The sequence below is a fragment of the Apodemus sylvaticus genome, chromosome 15, assembly GCF_947179515.1.
Source record: "Apodemus sylvaticus chromosome 15, mApoSyl1.1, whole genome shotgun sequence".
Taxonomy (NCBI): Eukaryota; Metazoa; Chordata; class Mammalia; order Rodentia; family Muridae; genus Apodemus; species Apodemus sylvaticus.
In genome coordinates this window covers 71,181,241-71,201,051 of record NC_067486.1, presented here as the reverse complement: position 1 = coordinate 71,201,051, position 19,811 = coordinate 71,181,241, and the positions used below count along the sequence as shown (strand labels likewise).

Below are 19,811 nucleotides of genomic sequence, written 5' to 3'. Positions count from 1 at the left end.
CATATGGAGACAGGAAATTTTAATGATTGGTCAGCACAAAGGACAGATAGCTTTCAGGCTCAGGCTTCTGAATAGTCTCTGTCATTAAAACGTACTGTTCTACACTAAAGGGAAATTGTATAAGTAACATATTCCTGGTTATACAATTACAAGACTTTAAAAATTATAGATGAACACTGGAGCCACCTGAACTGCAAGTGAGATCCACAGAGGCTGTGACTCTGAAGAACACAGCAGCACATAGTCAGCTGTGCTAAAGCTCTCTGGAATTTTCCAGTGTGCACTCCCCACCCATAGAGCACTTAGCTAGGCAGCTCTTTCCTAGCGTCTGTTAAGGACCTGATGGCTTTTTAGACTGTGCTATCTTTACATACAGATGGAATCAGTCTCAGATTTAGAAGATACTACATTTCCACCGGTTCACCTGCCCAAGCCTCCTTCTGCTCACCCCTTCACACCACCATTCAGCAGGAAATCCCACGGGATAGTAAATGTCTCTCCTGGTTTCTCTTTTGTGGCTTAAAACTATTGTTAACCAGTGCTGCCTGCTTCTGTGTTTTGAGTCTTTCTTTGCCTAAAAAAGGCAGGGTGGTTCTCTCTTATCTACTTCTTTTCCTAGTGAAGGCCAGGGTCCCAGCCAGATAAGGGTAGTTGATTTGATTTGCTTGGCCTGCAGGGCAAGAAAGAGGATGCTGGGTTAAAAAGGCCTACCTGTGAGCATTCCTTCATTTACCACACAACTCCCATCGATCAAGACAGCATCACAGGGCAATGAGATTTTCCCAGGAAGAATGAGAATATCCCCAGGAACCAGAAGACGGGACTCCAGCTCCTGCAGACCTATTATGACAGCAAAAAGTTCCATGACTGTCTGTCTCAGCCTTTTCTTGTTTTCCTTTAAGGATTAAAATAACTAAGAACTCTTATCTGTTTATTTTCCAGTTGAGTAAGACCTACCCTACCTGTTCACCGGCTGGGGTGGGGGTGGGGTGAGGCTACCGCTCAACTGAATAATTACAAGGGAATTAGAATTAAGGAATTGTTTTCTGGGGCCTAGCAAAGGATGGCGAGTGATAAGTTCCTGTTTGGAATGTGATATCCAGACAGACTCTGTACAAAGTAATTTTATAGTATTAGTCAAGAGGGAGGCTGCTAGGTGCTCTCTCCGGGCACTGGAACCCCGTGAGCACTAGATCATTGTTCCTTGCACAAAACTGTGGCCACCCCACCCTGAACAAACTCAGAGCAAATCCCAAGAGTCCAGTCAGTGTCCAAAACCCCCATTCAAGCCTCAGTTCCAGATGACAGCTTAGAATGTTTGGTGCAGAGTCTTTGGGATATAACTAATTGGCAAAAGGTAAAGTCAGCTTTAGTTTGCACATTAACATCCAACTACATGAAATATGCATGGGCAGAGAGAATTTGAAGCTGAACTCTAAGAAGATGATAATGTAAACAAAGATGGGGAGGGGGTAAGGCCAGCCTGACCTGGGGTGGGGCATGTACCTGGAGTCTTAACTTCCTTCAGTTGTATGAGTTACAGGGCCTCAGTTGGTCTCATTATCTGGCTAGCCCTGGATCCAGTCAGAGAGAAGCTTTGCCTTTGATGGCGACAACTCTACTAACAGTAGTCTGCTGTGCAACAGTGAGTAGGGAGACAATGGGACGAGCCACCTACCTTTGCCTCTTACTGTGATTGTGACCTGGACTTTGTTGTGATCCTCCACAAGCTTGTGTAGCTTAACTGATTGCTGCCAAGAGAAAGGCAAGGCTTTACCAACAGAGAGCTCATATGGGGCCAACGGCCTGATTGACATACGGCAAACTGTAAGCCTGCCGCCCCAGCCAAGCAACCCCCGGCAAATAAATGACTGCTGCCACTTGATCTTCTGTCTTTGGTCTTTGAGACAGGGTCTTGCTATGTAGCCCAGGCTAGCTTAGAACTCAAAACAATCTGTCTTCCTCAGCCTCCAACTGCTAGGATTACAGATATGTGTTCCACTAAATTCAGCTTCGACTTTGACTTTTGACACATCGACTCTCCTGCTACCGCCCCTACCTCCCCCGCACACACATGATTTTAGGAGAAATTTTCCCTGTTTATCTGATACAACTTACAAAAGAAAAAAAGATACACAACTACAGAGTCCAGGACACAAGTAGAGGAACCAAGGTAGAAAAGCAAACCAGAGAAGGCTATGACCTGTCAGAGTTTGTTCTGTAATGACAATCCAGAAAAAACAGTATCTGTAAACAGGCTGGAGTCACACCTCTAGATGTGGAGTCCTAGTGCTAATACAAACAAGACAGTCTAAGTCCCTTTTGCTCATCCAAAAGGGGAGATAAGAAACATGTGCCCTTGCAATAAAGACACATGCTCCATTATATTCATAGCAGCCTTATTTATAATAGTCAGAAGCTTGAAAAAACCCAGATGCCCCTCAAAGGAGGAATGGATACAGAAAATGTGGTATATTTACACAATGGAATACTACTCAGCAATTAGAAACAATGAATTCACAAAATTTTTAGGCAAATGGTTTGATCTGGAAAATATCATCCTAAGTGAGGTAACCCAGTCACAAAAGAATACACATGGAATGCAATCTCTGATAAGTGGATATTAATTAGCCCAGAAGCCCTGAATACCCAAGGCACAAATCGCATAACAAATGACTCCCATGAAGAAGTATGGAGAGGGTCCTGATCCTGGAAAGGATTGATCTTGCATTGGAGGGGAATATAAGGACAGAGGAAAAAAAGGAGGGAGGTGATTGGAGAATGGGTGGAGAGAAGAAGGTTTATGGGACATATGGGGAGGGGGGGAACCGGGAAAGGGGAAATCATTTGGAATGTAAACAAAAAAAGAAACATGTGCCTTTGGAGGAGGTATTGTAAGTTTTCAGCTAGTTCTTACAAAGCCGTCTGTGCAATAGTGCTATATTAAGAGCATATGAGTGTTAGCACATGAGTCTTACTCAGGGAAAAGCTGCTGAGGAAACTAGGGTGAGACAGCAACTGGAAAGCCTCACTGAAGTAGGACTTATTGAGATATGTCTATAAAAGGTGGAGGAGATGAGAGGGACTCTGGAGAGGAAGCAGTCACTCCAAGGAAAACAAGGGGCCGGGAAGGCAGAGACAAGAAGGGATTCAGTCCGCACACTCCCCATACCGACATGGCGAGGAGGGGAGCATGAGGACCAGACCGCACCAGCAACTGTGGACCAGGTGGGCAGATGGGAGAGGTACTGCTCCTTTCCAATGGGTATCAGAGAATTGGATGTCTCTAAGTAGAAGCTAGTCAAATTCCTGCTGTGACTCTTCAAATTCAGCCTAAACTAAGCCAAACAGAAGACTTCTTTTTCCCTTTTACAGGTTAAATTACTTTGATCTGTTCTTTTAGTAACTTTGAATGGTACAATTTTTGCCAGACTGATAGGCATAGTCACACAACTGTATGACTTTACCCAAAGAGAGCATAATGAATTCAATATTAATATTTATGCAGAGAAAAGAATGGTATTCACTTCAGTTCCACGTGCAAAACTAAACTTCCCAGTTTGAGTCAATAGATTGCAAGAAATGAAGGTACTGTTAGCTACATATTCATCACTGTAAGGTGACTCCCTGGGTCCTGATCGGCACAGCAGACACTTAAACCACAGGTAACTGAGTGAGTCAGCCAAGGTTCTGTGTTAAGAACCCTAATTTCAATCAAAATTCTTGATTTGGAGTTCTTGATTTGCTCCAGTAGCCAGCCATGGACAGTGCCTGTGAACTGCCACTGGAGAAGCTATAGCTTCTTTGGTAAATAGAATAATAACTAATTCTTGGTAAATAGTTAATAACCTAGATACATCCGAAGTTAACTTCAAGATTTAAAGTGTCATTCTGCCGATTTGGTTAACATGCTAGGGACGTATCCCAAGCCTGCAAGGTTTCATTGAGGAAATCTATAAGATGTTATAAGACTTAAGTGATTATGTTCATAACCATTCATAATATCAGACAGCTACTAGAGACTAACCACTGTGGTAGACACTAAGGGAAAATACACATACATACATACATACATACATACATACATACATACATACACACACACATACATACATACATAAATATATGGATGATTGATAGATAGATAGATAGATAGATAGATAGATAGATAGATAGATAGATAGATAGATAGATAGATAGAACAAAAATCCTATCTCCGACATACATAGAAACACAGAAGGCAAAAGGCTGGGGCAGAAAATGCTGGAGTCCTTTGCCACAGTCAGGCGCTTATTAGGCACATCCGCCTGACTCTCTTCATGTTTAAAATAGCTCCACTTCCTTTTCAGCACTGTTTTTCCTTCTCAATGTCTTTCACTTACTTTCTGTTCAGCAAACTCATTGAGTCAATGGCATGCTAACTTCAGTTGACAGGGACACTAATCAACACATTTGGAAGTGGGGGAGTCTGAGTTAACAGCGCTTGACTGTAATTCTCAAACCTCATTATACTGGGAAGCCAAATTTGTTTATCAGACTTAGTGTTCTGGGGCGCCTGCCATGCTCCCATGCCTTTGCTCGGGCCACTCCCTAGAATGTTCAGCCCCGTTCGTTCGCTACTAGCATTTTTCAATCATTCACACGATATGCTGTATAAAGACGACCTCCTCCGACAAGGACCAGATCCAGGAGGAATCCAGGACTCTGCCCCTGGCTTCACACCTGTGCTGGAGCACTGATAACTTCCATTACAGTTTCTTGTCCTTCCTTCCCTGTGAAGCAGGCAATTCCCAGGGTAGAAAAGGAAGCCGTGCATTCCTCTTTGTCCCCAGACTCTGTCACATAGTAAGCCCTCAGCAGAAGTGTATTTCATAGACCTGGAGTATTCTACATCTCCTAATAACACAGGGGTAGGCTAATGTAAGCATTCTCTTTGAGCTAATGTACTCAGAAACTATAAGCATGGGTTTCTATGACAACCAGCCAGCCAGGAGTAGGCAAGCACTGTGATGCTTGCCACGGTTGCAAAGCTCATTGCCTGAATTTCATCAGGCCCCCTCTGGTTTCTATGGTCCCTCTTCAGTGGAACCAAGATCAGTTTCCACAGCTCATTTGCATACTGTTGTTATTCCACATCTGTTGCTGGATATCTATGTTTGCTGGGGCTGGATTTTCTCCAGAGAAAATGGAAGTAGGGCATTAACTCATGTGCCCCAAGGCCTTGCTAGGTCGTGGTGACTGAAGGTAGAGCCAGAGGTGAGGGTGTCTAGGGATGCTTTCCGTACTATGGTACCAGATGCACTGGTGGGGCCTAGCTAGACTGCATGCAAATACACTTCAAAGGTTTGCACTTCTACCTGACTTGCACTGTCCTAACTTCTTAGCAAGGGACTACTGCTCGAGTGTTTCTTAGCCTCACAAAGGTAAGCTTTTACCAATCAGCATGGCTTAGGGTAGGACAAACAGGCAGGTAGATTACCCTCTTAGCTTTAATTCAGAGAAACAATGAACTCAGCATAAAGATTTAGCTGTTCCTTCCTTTATTCATTCTAACCCCCCTCCCCAACAAATTTTACTGTTACCTCAAAGTCCACAGGCCAGTTTTAAAAAGTGTGCTCAATGCAATAGCGTGCAGTGCTTGACTGGGGGTGGGGAAATCCTGGTCACTGTTTCTTATGTGGATGTGTCAGGTGGAGGGAGGATATACCATTGCATGTGTCCTGTTCTACACAGGTTGTGCCCAAAGCCTGTATAATATGGCTATGGGAACCTATTGTGAGTTATAAAATCTACAGTGTAAATGGTTGAGGGCTCAGGGACAGAAGTTCTTAAAGGAAGTATGCCCAGTTGGTGTGGCTTTGCAAGATGCCTTACTAGTTAGGTCAGTTGAGCTTTGTAAACAAATATCAGCTGCTAATGAGATTAGTGTCTGTTTTCTAATTCCTATTCTTCTTGGCTCCTTTGTAATACTGCTGTTTAAACTTGTGTTGTTGTGTTACCCCCTATTTTGGGCAAAGTAATTTAGGGATTCTGTAAAGAAGAAGACATACATTTCAATCAAGTTTTTTAGATTTATTAAAATGTATATGTACAGCTGTTTTGCCCACACGTATACATGTGCACCACTTGGGTATCTGGTAATTCTGGAGGTCAGAAGAGGGCACCAGATTTCCTAAACTGGAGTTATCGTTGGGTGTAAACCATTATATAAGTACTGAAAACTGTTGAACCTAGGTCCTCAAAAAATTGGCTGACACCCTCTACTACTAAGTCATCTGTCCAGCCACAAATGTTTAATTTGGATAAGGTATTTAAAATGCAGAAAAATTAAAAATTATCTATCTTTAAATAATGCTATGCAATAGTTCCATCCAAGATTGGAAAATCCTATCTTGCAACAGAGCTCTTTATCAGGAAGGTAAATAACTGAAATAAGGTTCAGGAAGTCCCTGAAACTGACCCCAGATTCACTAGCCCCCTCCCTGTCACAATAAGCAACAAAATATGAGAGTTCCTCCACAGACAGAGAGAAGCTAAGGTACAAAGGAGACTCTGAGTCCAGATGAGCTGCTTGGGAGAAACAGAAGGCAGCTGATCTGCCTGGAAGAGGTTTAGATCAACCGAACTTGGAAAGGACACTCTCCATCCTCTTGAGCTGCCTGCAGGCTGTGCAGTGTGCTCCAGGTTCCCAGCTTTTACTGTGAGCTGTTACCCATGCTTGGGTGACACTTAGTGATACAGATGTCTTTGAGTAACATCTGTTCCTGTAAGTAACCCTTCACCCATATTCCTGTAAGTGATCTCAAAATGCACTGGTTCACCAAGTTGAACTTTGGTGGTGCTCATAGTTTGGATTGTTGTGAGAACCTGGGGTTGAGTAGATGTATGTGTGTATATCCTTGGGATAAGTTTTGCCACACAACATATACACTGAATAGGAAACCAGAAACCATAAAGGAAAAGATTGCCTCTATGCAATCTTTAGTGTGTGAAAAAAAAAAAGTCAAGGACATAAGTAAGATGGACTAAAACTGAAACATCTCCACACTATTGGTGGTTATGAAAAGCCATTGAATATAAAGTAAAAATGGAATGCTCGGGGAGATAAAATGACTCTCCTTTCACTAGCAATCAGTAACTGTACTTTAAAACTTCAGTTTCAAACACTAAGCACTTACTGGATGAAGACTTTTACATATCAGTGTCCATCACACAGTGCTGGTGTAGATTTGGAGAAATCAATGACATTGTGTGTTTCTGATCAAAAGAATTATTTCATTTGGAGAAAATTATCTAACAGCATCTATTAACATTCAAATTTTACCTATCCTTGGATCTAGCAGCTTGGTTTTGGGGTGCTATGCTAAAAAGAGAAAGAAAAAGTAGTGTCTTGTGTCTTGATTAATATGTGATTTGAGTTGCTGCTTCTCCCTAGTCTTAAGAGTAAGACTATTATTAATCCATGTAGTATTCTTCACACATGACTCACACTTAAACACAGTCCAGTTAAGCCTCCAGTTGATCAAACTTTGAAAAGCTGTTTAAATCTGCTTGGTATTCCCAATACCCTATCCTGCAAGTGTCCCCAGAATATGTGCCTGTTGCTGCCTTATGAATTGTGTGTGACACAGGTACTCCATGCTCCAAGTAGAAATTCTATAGGCTTTGCCTGTTCAGCCAAAAGCAAAATATAAGTGGAATCCAACCACAATTTCAATTCTTACCTGTCTCAAATCATACACACTCAAGACAATGGAGATAACCGTCAAAATGATGATAGCCACAGAGTATTCTATATAACCCTGGGACAGCCACAGAGTGAGGGTGAAGGCTTGGAAGACATAGAATGGATTTAAAACCTGCAGGTACAAAAACAGCATTTATGTGATAGCAATCAGAATTACGTCATTACGTTATGGACTGTCTTTCCATTTTTAACAACATAGGATGACCTCTGTTTTTCATGAATTCACTTAGAACTCAGTTAACTTGAGCAAAGACAATGTCAAATGTATAGAATGTAATATGTTAGAAATAAAGTTACTCTTAAGTGCTCAGAGCCATACTCAAAAATTCCATATTCTCACCTCCCCCCATAAATACTTTGCCTGTACAAAGTCCAGCAATATCCCATTTATTCATATGCTGTGAGGTAGTTTCCAGGTTAAAACCCTCCCTCTTAGTGGAAAACTTCTTGAGATAGGATATAAAGGGAAAGTGGAAGCACAGGGTATTTTAGGACAGGATTGTTTAACAAGGAAGTGAAACAAAAGGATGTTCCCAGAGAAGGTGAAAACAGTCATCCTTAATGACAAGGCAGTATCCTCGAGACTAGAAGTATACAACTAGGATAGCTTCAGGAAGTTCCTGAAACTGACCAGACTCACCAGGCCTCTCCCTCCCTAGGAATTTATAAGCAGGGAAGACTGCTAAGAGTAAGCAAACTGCTTAGAAGATACTCTGACCAAGCAGTCTGGAAGAAACTGAGATCAGCCAAATTGCATAGAAGAAACAAAGACCAGCCAACCATGATACCTAGAAAAGGTTCAAACCTCCTGAACCACTAGAAAAAAAACATTTTATACCCATGCAGTGTATTCCAAGTTTCTAGATTTTGTGAGCTGTTTCCTGTGCTGGAGGGGCGGGGGGGGGGGGGGGGGGGGGGGAATCCAGCTCCTTTTGAACCATTTATGCACTTATAAATAACTGCTCATCCATATTCCTGTAAGCAACCCCAATAAAACTCACACCCCATAAATACTTCATAAATTTACCAAATTAGACTTTGGTGGTATGAGTGGTTTGGTTTGGTCTAGTATCAGTTCCCTATCTGAGGTCAGTGGATTTTCACTCATGTCTACCCAGCAATGGGTCCACAGAACACCAACCATAACAGAAGAAAAACACAATTCAGTCTCATTCAAAAATCATGGGCACATCTTTCCTGTTCTCACATGCTGCAGACTTAGATTGACTGTGCTATGAAAATAAAGAGTCTTCTTTTATTCAGGCTATTTTAAAATAATATTCTTTCTGTCACAGGTTATATAGTGATATCTTTTTAGAGGCAACAGAATCAGCGTGGTTCCTTTCCTTGGGCCCAGAAGGACCCTGGGCAGCAGTGTGCTTTGCAAGGATTTATTGAACATCATTGGGGGATGGTGTCACTAACTCCAAAGTTGATCAACTACAGCATGCTCAGGTGTCTCCATAACACCAGCAGCTCTTTTACTCCCCCTATTTCCCACTCTGATCTTTCTGCTTCCTTTGATTCCAGCAGAGGGCTGGAATGAAGCCCAGTTGTACACTGCCTATTCAGACCCTGATCCAAGCTTAGTGCCAAATAAATAAATAAATATAACAATCACAGCTCCTAACAGCAGGAACAAGAATGGTCTCTGACTCTGTTGCCTGCCTTTAAGACTTTTCCCTCTACTGGGCTACTTTTTGCAGAAGATGCTGTCGTCTTAGTGCAATTCCATATGCCAAGGCTGGTTGAAATCCATGGGAGACTTTCCTTTTTCTCAACAGAAATGGAAGACAAGTGGATGCGGGGAGGAGAAAAGACTGAGAGGAGAGGGGGGGGAGGAAATTTGGATGTCAGTCAATCAATTAATTAAAAAAAATCACAACATAAAGAACAAATCCCAGGAATTGACAGAAGTTTCCACAACAGAGACAGCAATAACGAAAGAGCACACTGGGACAGATGGATTCGGCTCTGAGGAAGCACCTCCTTTATCCTGTTAATAAATTAGATGAAATACTTGCTAAAACCAGGGAACCCTTTCCAAACACTACTTCCTATAATTCTCTCTCACACTGAATAAAATTCTACTTTGCTCTTAACAATGATAGCTACTTAATAAGTTAATAAGGCTACATATTAAGGGTTCCTCAACTCTTTGGATATTATTTATAAATTTAAGAAGCTTTTGTTTCTTGGTGTTTTTATTATTCCCATCTCGACTGCTTTACTTACAAATTATAGCTCTTGAGTTCACTTGGCATAAAATGCTCTAATTATAGATTATGTACTAATGATAACGTGATTCTGAGTTTGTAGAAATACAGTGGAAAATTGCTTAAATATTTCTTCAGAAGAAACAGCAGCAGCATAATTAATTTAACCCCTTATTCAATATCCATTCCAACTAAATGTGAAGTAATTTACTCCCTTCCCCCATTTTTTAATTTTACTAAGGTTCTGGTTCATGTGTGCTAAAACATACCAGACTCCTCTCAGAAAGGAAAATATTTAGCAGTTTTCAAATGCATTTTGGTGAGAGGTTCAGGAAGCAGCCTGCCTTCCCCCAGCTGGGGAAGCTGTGCACATATGGGGGGTATGGTGGGGGGAATAAGTGAGGGAAAACTCAGCACCCAGTTCCTTTCACTGGGAATATAACATTACTCTAAAAACTAATCCTGAAATAATAATAGCCTGGTGTGTGCTCCAGAAATAGAACAATGGTGGATAATATTTCATATTAGACAGATGCAGCCATTGTGAAAAAAAAAAAGACCATTTTATGGGTTAGACAGTGGCTAAAAATATGCTCAGCTGGCAGGATGGTACAGTGGGTAAAGACACTTGTCAAGCCTGGGGAACCTGATCCAGTCCCGGAAATTTACATAAAGGTGGAAGGACAGAATGGAGTTGAAGTTGTCCTCTGACCTACACACCCACCAGCCTTGATACATGAACTCATGTGTGTCATCTGCATTTTCCATCACCTACACCATGCATAAACCCAGATACATATAATGATATTTTTTATAAATAGATTGGAATTATGGAGCATTGTGCATACCCCAAAAGCAGCAGCCTGAATCAGAGATAAATAGCACCAGATAGGAGTTCTGTGCTAAGAGGAGGGGGACAGAAAATTTTGGGCAGGAAACGGAAAGTAGGACTACAGTAAGAAGCAGAGGAAACATTATCCTTGTGGGCCCAGTGTAAAGGCTGAAAAGACAGGAAGGGTAGAGTGGGAGAGAACAGAGTCTATGGTACAACCTTGACCTATACCAAGCCCCACACAGACCAGAGGACCTGGTGACTAGTCACTAAGAAGAGAATACTGCAGCTTCCTATATAGGCTTGGCTCTGACCCAATAATACACTGAGGACCAGGAAGAGGTAGGTACAAAGACATGAAAGAGGGAGTGCCAACACAGAGAATATAAGGGGGACATTTCCTCACTTAGTTGACTTACACAAAAGAACTAATAAAAATTTCAAAACACATAATAATATATTTTTTAAAAACTAACAAGAAGCCACACTCAAAAAGATAGAAAAAGTAAAAATAATTTGTAAAGGGCCGAAACAATACATCTCAAAATCTTAGGGATCATAGATATAATGATGTGGCTCTGCTCTGGCCCCGCCCCCAGCATGGTGGTGTTTGGAAGTGAGGCTTTGAGAGATAACTAGGGTTACATAGGCCCTGAGAAGCAGGGATTGGACCTCTTTCATGAAAAGAGACATGGAGAGGCTGGTGGTCCACAGACTGCCGAGACCCCTCAGCATGGTCTGAGTATACAGCCCCTTGACCTTGGATTTCTATCCAGTCTATGGAATTGTGTTGGAGTATCCTGAGCAGATCAAGATACCATGCAACCACCACAATGAAAACTGAAGATGACCAAAGAACAGGATTTTACAAAATACAAATCTGACTCTCACTGAGAAGTATATTTAAACATAAAATAAAGGGTTACTGGGCTAGTGAGATAGTTGAAGGCACTTGCTGCCACCTGTAAGGACCTGGGCTTGATCCCTGAGACCAACTTGGTTGAAAGGGAGAACTGGCTCCTGTCACTTGTCCTCTAACCTGTACACACACACACATACACACACACACACACACACATATGCACACACACACACATGAACACAAGCAACTCACAAGCACATGCACACATACAGACACACACACACACACACACAAAACTGTTCTCAAACACATAGATGCCAGATAGAAAGACAGACAGACAGATAGATACATAGATAGATACATAGAGAGATAGACAGACAGACAGACAGATAGATAGACAGACAGACAGTTAGACAGACAAACAGACAGACAGACAGACAGACAGACAGACAGACAGACAGACAGACAGACAGATGTAATAAATAAAAAGGCAATTGAAAAGGATAGGTCAGATGCTGGTGTGTATGTGTGTGTGTGTGTGTGTGTGTGTGTGTGTGTGTGTGTGTTGCTGGCATTAAATAAAAACAGAAAGGAAGGATTAATAAACAGAAAAATTATAGTCTAGTGTCAAGAAGCAGTCACAGGAAACAGCATTCCCACTGAGGGTACAAATGTTATTTACAATCCCACTGAGGCCAAGACATTAAGAAATAGATTCTCTTTTTCAAAAAAGAAGAAAATTATCAAGTTACCTGTTTAACAAGCAGCTTCCATATGGGCTGGATCTCCACCTCGATAGCATTAGGCCCACACACTAGCCTTCTGTGGGAGATTGACCATCTGTTAGAGTCAGCCAACAAGCCCAGTGACAAGTAAGCATAGACCACAAGCCACCCACCTCTCTGTGCTTTAGGCACCTTGTGCCTTGGTAACCACTATAGGCTTACGCCATTCTAAACCATGAGTATAGTTTTAAGATGAAAGTCGATGCATCATTAAGAAGGTTGATTTTTTTTCCTACTTTAAACTGTCTTTAATACAACTGAGTTAGTCAATTGAAATTGGAAAGGGCTTTTAGGAAAATAACTTGATAACATCCTAAGAGCAGTTAAGAAGACACAAGTCTGAAGATATTCCTAGACTTCTCAGGCATTCAGTTTATTCTAGACATCAATGATGGTGTCTGTCTTATCCTGGAATCTCTCACAAGAGGTCCTTGTAGGGTGAACCCACTCAAGGCACCAGAGAAAGATTAAGTACCTAGCAAGGTGCTCTATGGCACTCACTGTAACAGCCAGCACACATGTTCACTGCAAAGAAGAGCCCCTGATATTTGGATTGTGTGTTACAAATTTTAAGTTCTTGCAAAACATATATTTGATCCTTACAAGATTCTACAGAGTTCTAAAGGGTTAATCTTGCCAATAGAAAAGTTCACTGTGAGTCTTTAGCTAATATTATTAATATTAATATTAATTAATGGCTAATATTAATTGTAAGCATGGGACTTCTAAGCATCATATTAACAAACACTTCATATTACCACTACTTATAAAAAAAAATCCTGAAGCTTGAACAAAGTAAGTAGCCATCCTAAGTTCTCAGAGCCAGAAAGGAAAGTTACTCCCAGCCATGGCCTCTATGACATCACTTCCCAACTCCACCTCTGGGAATGTCAGCAGGGACAGCCTACATGAGGACTCTTTGATCTTGCTAGTGTATAACTCAGAACCGAGCTCACATTCATGTGCCTTTTAAAGCATGTTATACCAACTTGAACTATTGCTTACTGAGGAAAGAAATGATTCCTATTAAGTTCCTCTAACTCCATCATGTGGGAAAACACTGAGGCTTAGGGACAAAGAGGCAGAGCGGAAGAGCTGTGTGAATTTGTGAATGCTAAATCTCATTCTGTAACCTCCAAAGACTTGAACTCAAGCCTTGTTGAGTGTGTGACAGTAATCAGTTATTAGCCAATTGTCAGAACCTCAAAGGACCCGGCGCCTGGTCCTTCTCTCTTCTGCAGACTCTGTTCTCCTTATACTCTTCCTTTTGTAAATGTTACTTAGCCTTTAAAAGGCCAACCTGACAACCAAGCTGTGTCGCTCAGAACTCTGAGAGTGAGCAGACCTAGCTCTACACCCAACCAAGTCTCTGTCCTTGCTGTTCCTAGGCCAGGTTCCTTGCATCTTTTCATGACTTTGCATGACTTGCTCCATTTGGGCCTCTAAAAAGGATTTCCTTCTGGAAACCCTCCCTAACAATCCTATTTTGAATAGGCTCTCTCTTGGGCCTAGGGCTAGGCTCCATGGTAGAACATTTGTGTAGCACATGGTAGAACATTTATCTAGTATGTACAAAACCCTGGGTTTGCTCCTTATGATGGGGGGGGGGGCTATCCTAACTTTCCTTTTTCTTTAACCTACCTTATTTTTCTCAATAGCATATATGACAATGTGAACATATATTTTCTTCATATGTATGTGTGTGTGTACATGTACGGGACAGGTACATGTGTACATTCACATGTATATGCAGAAGTCTTTCCTCAGAGGCGTTTTACCTTTATTTTCAGACAAGGTTTCTCATGGAACATACCATGTAGGCTATGCTGACTAGCTAGCTAGTAAACCTCAGGTCATGTCTCTAACATCTCCAAGTACAGAGATTGCAAATAAGCACCACCACCATGTTTAGCTCTTTTTACATGGGTTTTAGAGATTACACCCACGTCGTCATTCCTACCAGGCAAGCATTTTACCAAGTAAGCCCATACCTCATTTTTCCAATGTTTTAATTGGATGTTTCTGCCATTATAATAACATAACCTTTTAAGGGACATTAATAGATTCCCAAGAGCCCAGAGAGAGTATAACACATACTTCATAATCAATTGGATATCCAATTAATGGATATCCAAATTGGAGGTGGGAATGAACCTGGGTTCCCTTATCTGAAAAATGAATTTGATAAAATATACCTAGTAAAATTGTGATCACTGTCTTAGTGAGATAAATATGCAAAGCAGTTGTCAAGAGTATGCCAAGGACATGACAAATCACAGTAAGTGGCAACTGTCTTTAAAGTATGACTCTGTCAGACACAATTAAATATTTTCCTCTCCTTCAGCAAAATTTTATGTTTTGGTAACACCACTTACCTCACTTAAATAAAACATATATATACATGTTTTTCTCCTTAAGTCCCATGAACAGTTTTTGAAGGCAAGAGGAAAGTGTTTTCAGAATTGCTTTTCTAGGACCTGAGGCTAGACATAGAATATGGTCCAAAAATGCTGGGGTTAATGAAAGGTAGGGAGGCCCACATCTAGAGAACTTTCTCCTCTGTCAAAGTTCAGAACTCTGATGCAAAACTAAGGACAGACCGAGATTACAGAAATCCAATTGAGAATGTAAGCTGAGGTCTGACATTCTTTGTCTCTCTTTGTCTGAGAAGATGGTGCCTGAAATTGCCATTGGGGGAAGAGCTCAAGTCCTGGCGAAGTGAGGCACGGGATAGTGTGGGCCAAGCATTGCCTGTAAATGAGGCCTTGGGCTCATCTGGGCCAAGAGGAAGTCACAGCGGCATACTCTTTTCTGTCTTGTCAATCCTACTGACCTTCACCAAGAGAAACCGTGTTTGTTTAGAGATTGTGTACCCATTTCAATCTCAGGGACAGCCTCAGAGAATTCTCCTGGATGTTGGCAGTGGTGAAGCAACCAGAAGTATTAGGCTTGAAGCCAAGACACACAAGGAAAGATTATATTCCACCATGAAAGATCTGATGAGGTGGCAGAGAAGCAAGGCTGAAATCACTCTGTGTGTCCTCACCAGACGGTGTAGGCCAAACGCAGTTAAGTAGGTTTGCCTAACATCTGTCACTATTCATTAGGGAGAGACTGCTAAGATGGCAGACAGCCCCTTCTCAGAGGATGGATCTTGACGATGTCCGCAGACCTCAGAATTCCTCGAAGAGAGGAATTTCATACTGGTCGGAGCTGCTGCTTCTAGTTTCATAAGGGGTTTCCTCCGATTTTGAGATATTCAGATCATGCGGAATGTGTGAATTCTGAAATACCAATCATGAATGGTTAATAGTATTTTTCTTTGAGAGATAATTCACTCCTCTTTTCTGTTTGCTTTGTTTTTCCTTTGCTGACTCAAATGAATGCATGAGTACATGCCTCAAAGAATTGCTAGAGAACTTGGTGTGGGGCTCTGGAGCCCTTGTAGACTGGAGTCAGGATCCTTAATGAGGAAGCGGGAGGATGCTGTAACCACTCCTGCACTGCTCAAACATCACCCCTGAACTCTGCTTTTGCTTATCCTTTCCATTCTGCAAGTGTATCTCTGTCAGGAGAGAATCCTACAGTTTTCCAGAGACACAGAAGGCCAAACAGGAGAAGGCCATTCTCTGATCAGCCATCACCTACTCCTTTCTAGAAAGATGATATGGGAAGCTGATTGTGTGTGCGTGTTTGGACAATTTTCATAGTGTGCACATTTCAAAATGCATAAGGGTGACTGTTATTTCTCTTTCCTTCCTTCATCTGACTTCCATCTTCCTTTCTCCTTTATGGCTGATCATTTTATAAAACAGCTTCCTATCGGTGTAGCTTTCACTGGCTCTTTGACTGCCCATCACCCACATTCCTTTTCGGGGGGTACCTAAGAAGAATGCCTGCTTCTCTCAGAAGAGAGGACAAAACTGATAACTGAGTTTGTCCTGGAAGAGCCGCAGAACCAACAGTGAGAGGCTCTTCCCAGCTTCTCCTTTACTGAAGGAGTCTTGCTGTACTGATGACACGAACTGGCTGTGGAATGAGTGTTCCCACCACAGAGACTGACAAACACTGGCTGTCAAAGCTTTGCTCCCTTCTGCAGTCACCCCTGAGGTGAATGTCTAGTGTTATCTCAGGCATGCTGCCAGGCAGATACTTTTCTGTTTTCAGGGGCCTAAACAAAGGGCCAAGAGCAAGATGGGCTGAATGAAGAAGGTAAACAGGTGCCCTGACCCTGTCCACTAGAAAGGCTAGTGGACATCAGGTAGGTGTGCTGTTTTTTAATAGGATCTGTCAGGGAACCTGTCCAGAATGGCTGTGATTATGCAAAGCTGAGTTTAGCCTAGAGAGGTTAGGATCAGAGCAAGCCAACCCCTGAGACAATTCACTTATTCATTTTGTGATGCCTTCTGGCCACTTCTCTCCTGGGTGAAATCCACCCCCCTGGTGGCCTGATAAGTTTTTGCTGCCAACAAGTGAGACCTATGGACATCCTGGGTCTTCTCTCTGCCCAACTGCCAGGAATCCCACGGAGAAGTGTGCATTTAGATTCTATATCATGTCATCTTGTCAGACTTTCCCAAGTCCTCCTTCCTTCTCTTGCAGTGAGCTCTTGGTTTTTTAATGAAGGAAAAGCTAAGTGTCAGTTATTGAATTCACATGCCCTCCAATCAATCAGTCGCTTGTAATTTCCCTAGAAAGGCCCCCACCTCACTCTAAGAAATGAAGGGGAAATGTGTGACATCCACCGGCTCTATCTGTCCTTCACTCTGGAATGCCTACAACATAAAATATGTCTCTGCTTATGATATTATTTCTCTATTCTTCATATTTGGGATACTGTACTCTGTCTTGCTTATTAGATTGTCAAGTGCTTTATTGTGTAGACCAGATTTAAATTTAATTATGGATGATGTTTATTAAAGCTTGGCACTTGATAAATAAGGACAAATGTGTGCTAGCTACACCGATGGGGAGTCTTTGCTGTGAAAATTATTTCTTGTGCAGAATGTCTCTACATCCATCACTGAAAGCTCTTAAACATTCTAGATCAATCCTCCAAACATCTTACATTAAGTATTATGAAACGAGTTTCATTTTAATGACTTTGAAAAGTTTCTGTATTTCAATACATCATTCAGCTGAAATCTCATGTAATAGTACAATTTCTAAGACTTTTTTGCAGTATTGTTCTGATATCAATAGCTGCTTCATTTTTCATAGTATTTCCACAGAGAAAGGACTGAAACCAACACTTCAGGCTTCTTAGACTCTATATAGTCTAGGCAAACCAGCAAGATGGTACAGTAAATTTAGACATGTGCTGCCAAAACTGCTAACCTGATCCCAACTATGTGATGGAAGGACAGAACAACCTCCTTAAAACTGTCATATGAACTCTACACAAGCTTTGTAGCACTTATGCATGTAAAGTAAAAACATTTATAATGTAATGAAGAAAATAGTGTGAAGAACTTGCTAGAATTCCAGAGTTCTTTGTTTCATATGGACTATCTTATTCCTACAGAACTCTCTGAGCTGTGAGGGTAGAGCCCTAGGACAAAAATTCATCACAGTTCTTAGTGGTTTGACAATTGACATTTCTTGTTGATGTAAATAATGTCTCTAAATGTGTCTAAGAAACTGAGTGGATTGTTATGATTATCAGAAGGACTTAGCTGAATCACCCATTTCAAACAAGAGTTGGAGGAAGCAGGAATATTTTCCCTTTGGTTAGTAAACTGAATGAGCATCTTCTAATGTCTGGCAGCCTACAAACACCAGCCCTGTGGTTTTTACTCCTCTCCCTCCTTCTCTGCCTCTGTTCCTCCCTCCTTTCCCTTTTCCACCTGAATGACTATGACTTTCTCTTTAAATCACTAGTCTCTTGAAAAGTACCAGGCATATCAGAGACACACAGATAATAAGTTAGTGAATAACATCATTTATTTGTTTCTTCTGCAAATCTCTATTGGGCTCCTGCCATGAGTCTGGGGCCATTCTGGGCCTTGTACAAGCAAGATTGGGTGACTTAGACAAGTAAACAGCAAAATGTTCATCTCCATTGCTATTTGTTCACAGTAAAGCATGATCTGAATGTTGTTCTTTCGGTTCTCAATCAATTTGGGAGGATTAAGAATCCAATGTTTATGAATTGACTCTAGATTATCATAATGCCTATTCTTTAAGCCTAGATAAAAGGTCCCATTTTATTCTACTCCTTTGCTCTTTTGGTGTCTTTTTACTAAGTTTGCCTAAGAAGAGAATTTAGAAGGTCTTTATGATGCCAGCAAATGGCATCAAGCTGGCAAAGTGTTTTGCCAGAAACATACCATTGAGGATCCATTTGATACTTTAGGCCGGCAGGGTTAGGCTTAGAAAGCATCAATCATCCTACCTGACCTCTTGCTCTTCACTGGTCAGACCCAATCCAAATGTATGGTGGATGTCAAAACAGGAGTTACTGTCTTCCAGCAGCCTAGGATGTGGTTAGGATAGGAACAATACTTCAGTTTACAGCATCCAATGAGCCAGGGTTCTTCGGGTGTGTCCTGAGGTAATAGTGAGGAAAATCTATACTTACCCAACTTTCTGAAATCGCTTCTTCAAGAAATCCCACACGTACCTGATTTTCTGCACTTGGATGCAACGTAGCTGCAACCACAAAGAGGAAGGAACAGGCATCATTCACAGAGGAAAGCCAAGCAAAGGGGAATTCTTCAGTGTAGGTTCTCATGTGGGTGTTACGTCTCAGTATCATTCCAGCCCGAAAATGTTACATTCAAAACTTGAACCAATAAACACACGCTCTGCTTTGTCTCCACTAATGTACCAAAATGTCCTTCCCACACTTAAGACCTCTTACTTTTAGTTCTGGCTTCTTTACAGCTTGGTTTATGACTGAGTGGTGGTCAGCTACCAGAGGTTCCTCTGGGTTCTTGCTTATAGGGAACTTCAGTGTGGATAAGTGGAGGCAGAAGACCTTTTTCCTCATATATCTTCGAAATTCATCCTTGAAAAGTCAACAAAAAGAAGACAATCTCAGACCGCGCTCCAAATGCTAATTCCTAGCCTGACTCTAGGAGACTCTACAGAGTCAGAAACTCTGGAAATAGAGTCAGCATTTTTGTTTCCAGAGGCTTCTGATGTGTTCAAAAATACTGGACATATTTTATAGGAAAGCATTATGTCTAGAAGCTTTCTTAGATGACTCTATTTCCTTTTTATTATTTAATTTTTTGAGACAGGGATTTTTTGTGTGCTCTAGACTGGCCTCACTCTCTTGGTTAACCTGCCTCTGCTTCCCAAGGGTTGGGATTATAACTGTGCACCGTCACGGCAGGCTCTACCTATTTTTAATAATATCTACAAG

At 41.6% G+C, this 19,811-nt stretch overlaps 1 protein-coding gene across 2 annotated transcripts in view; it reads right to left on the bottom strand.

Annotated features, from left to right (window-relative positions):
- Positions 1-19,811, bottom strand: part of Atp13a5 (ATPase 13A5) — a 136,438-nt gene that overhangs the window by 81,481 nt on the left and 35,146 nt on the right. Inside the window, exons 3-9 of one of the 2 annotated variants that reach the window (XM_052158013.1) lie at positions 19,305-19,451; positions 19,023-19,093; positions 18,837-18,917; positions 12,410-12,479; positions 7,725-7,859; positions 1,679-1,751; positions 712-840 (exon numbers count right to left, since the gene is read on the bottom strand). In XM_052158013.1, the coding sequence (XP_052013973.1) occupies positions 712-840; positions 1,679-1,751; positions 7,725-7,859; positions 12,410-12,479; positions 18,837-18,917; positions 19,023-19,093; positions 19,305-19,451 (706 nt within the window). The remainder of the gene's footprint in view (positions 1-711; positions 841-1,678; positions 1,752-7,724; positions 7,860-12,409; positions 12,480-18,836; positions 18,918-19,022; positions 19,094-19,304; positions 19,452-19,811) is intronic. The other variant, XM_052158014.1, reaches the window with a different exon arrangement.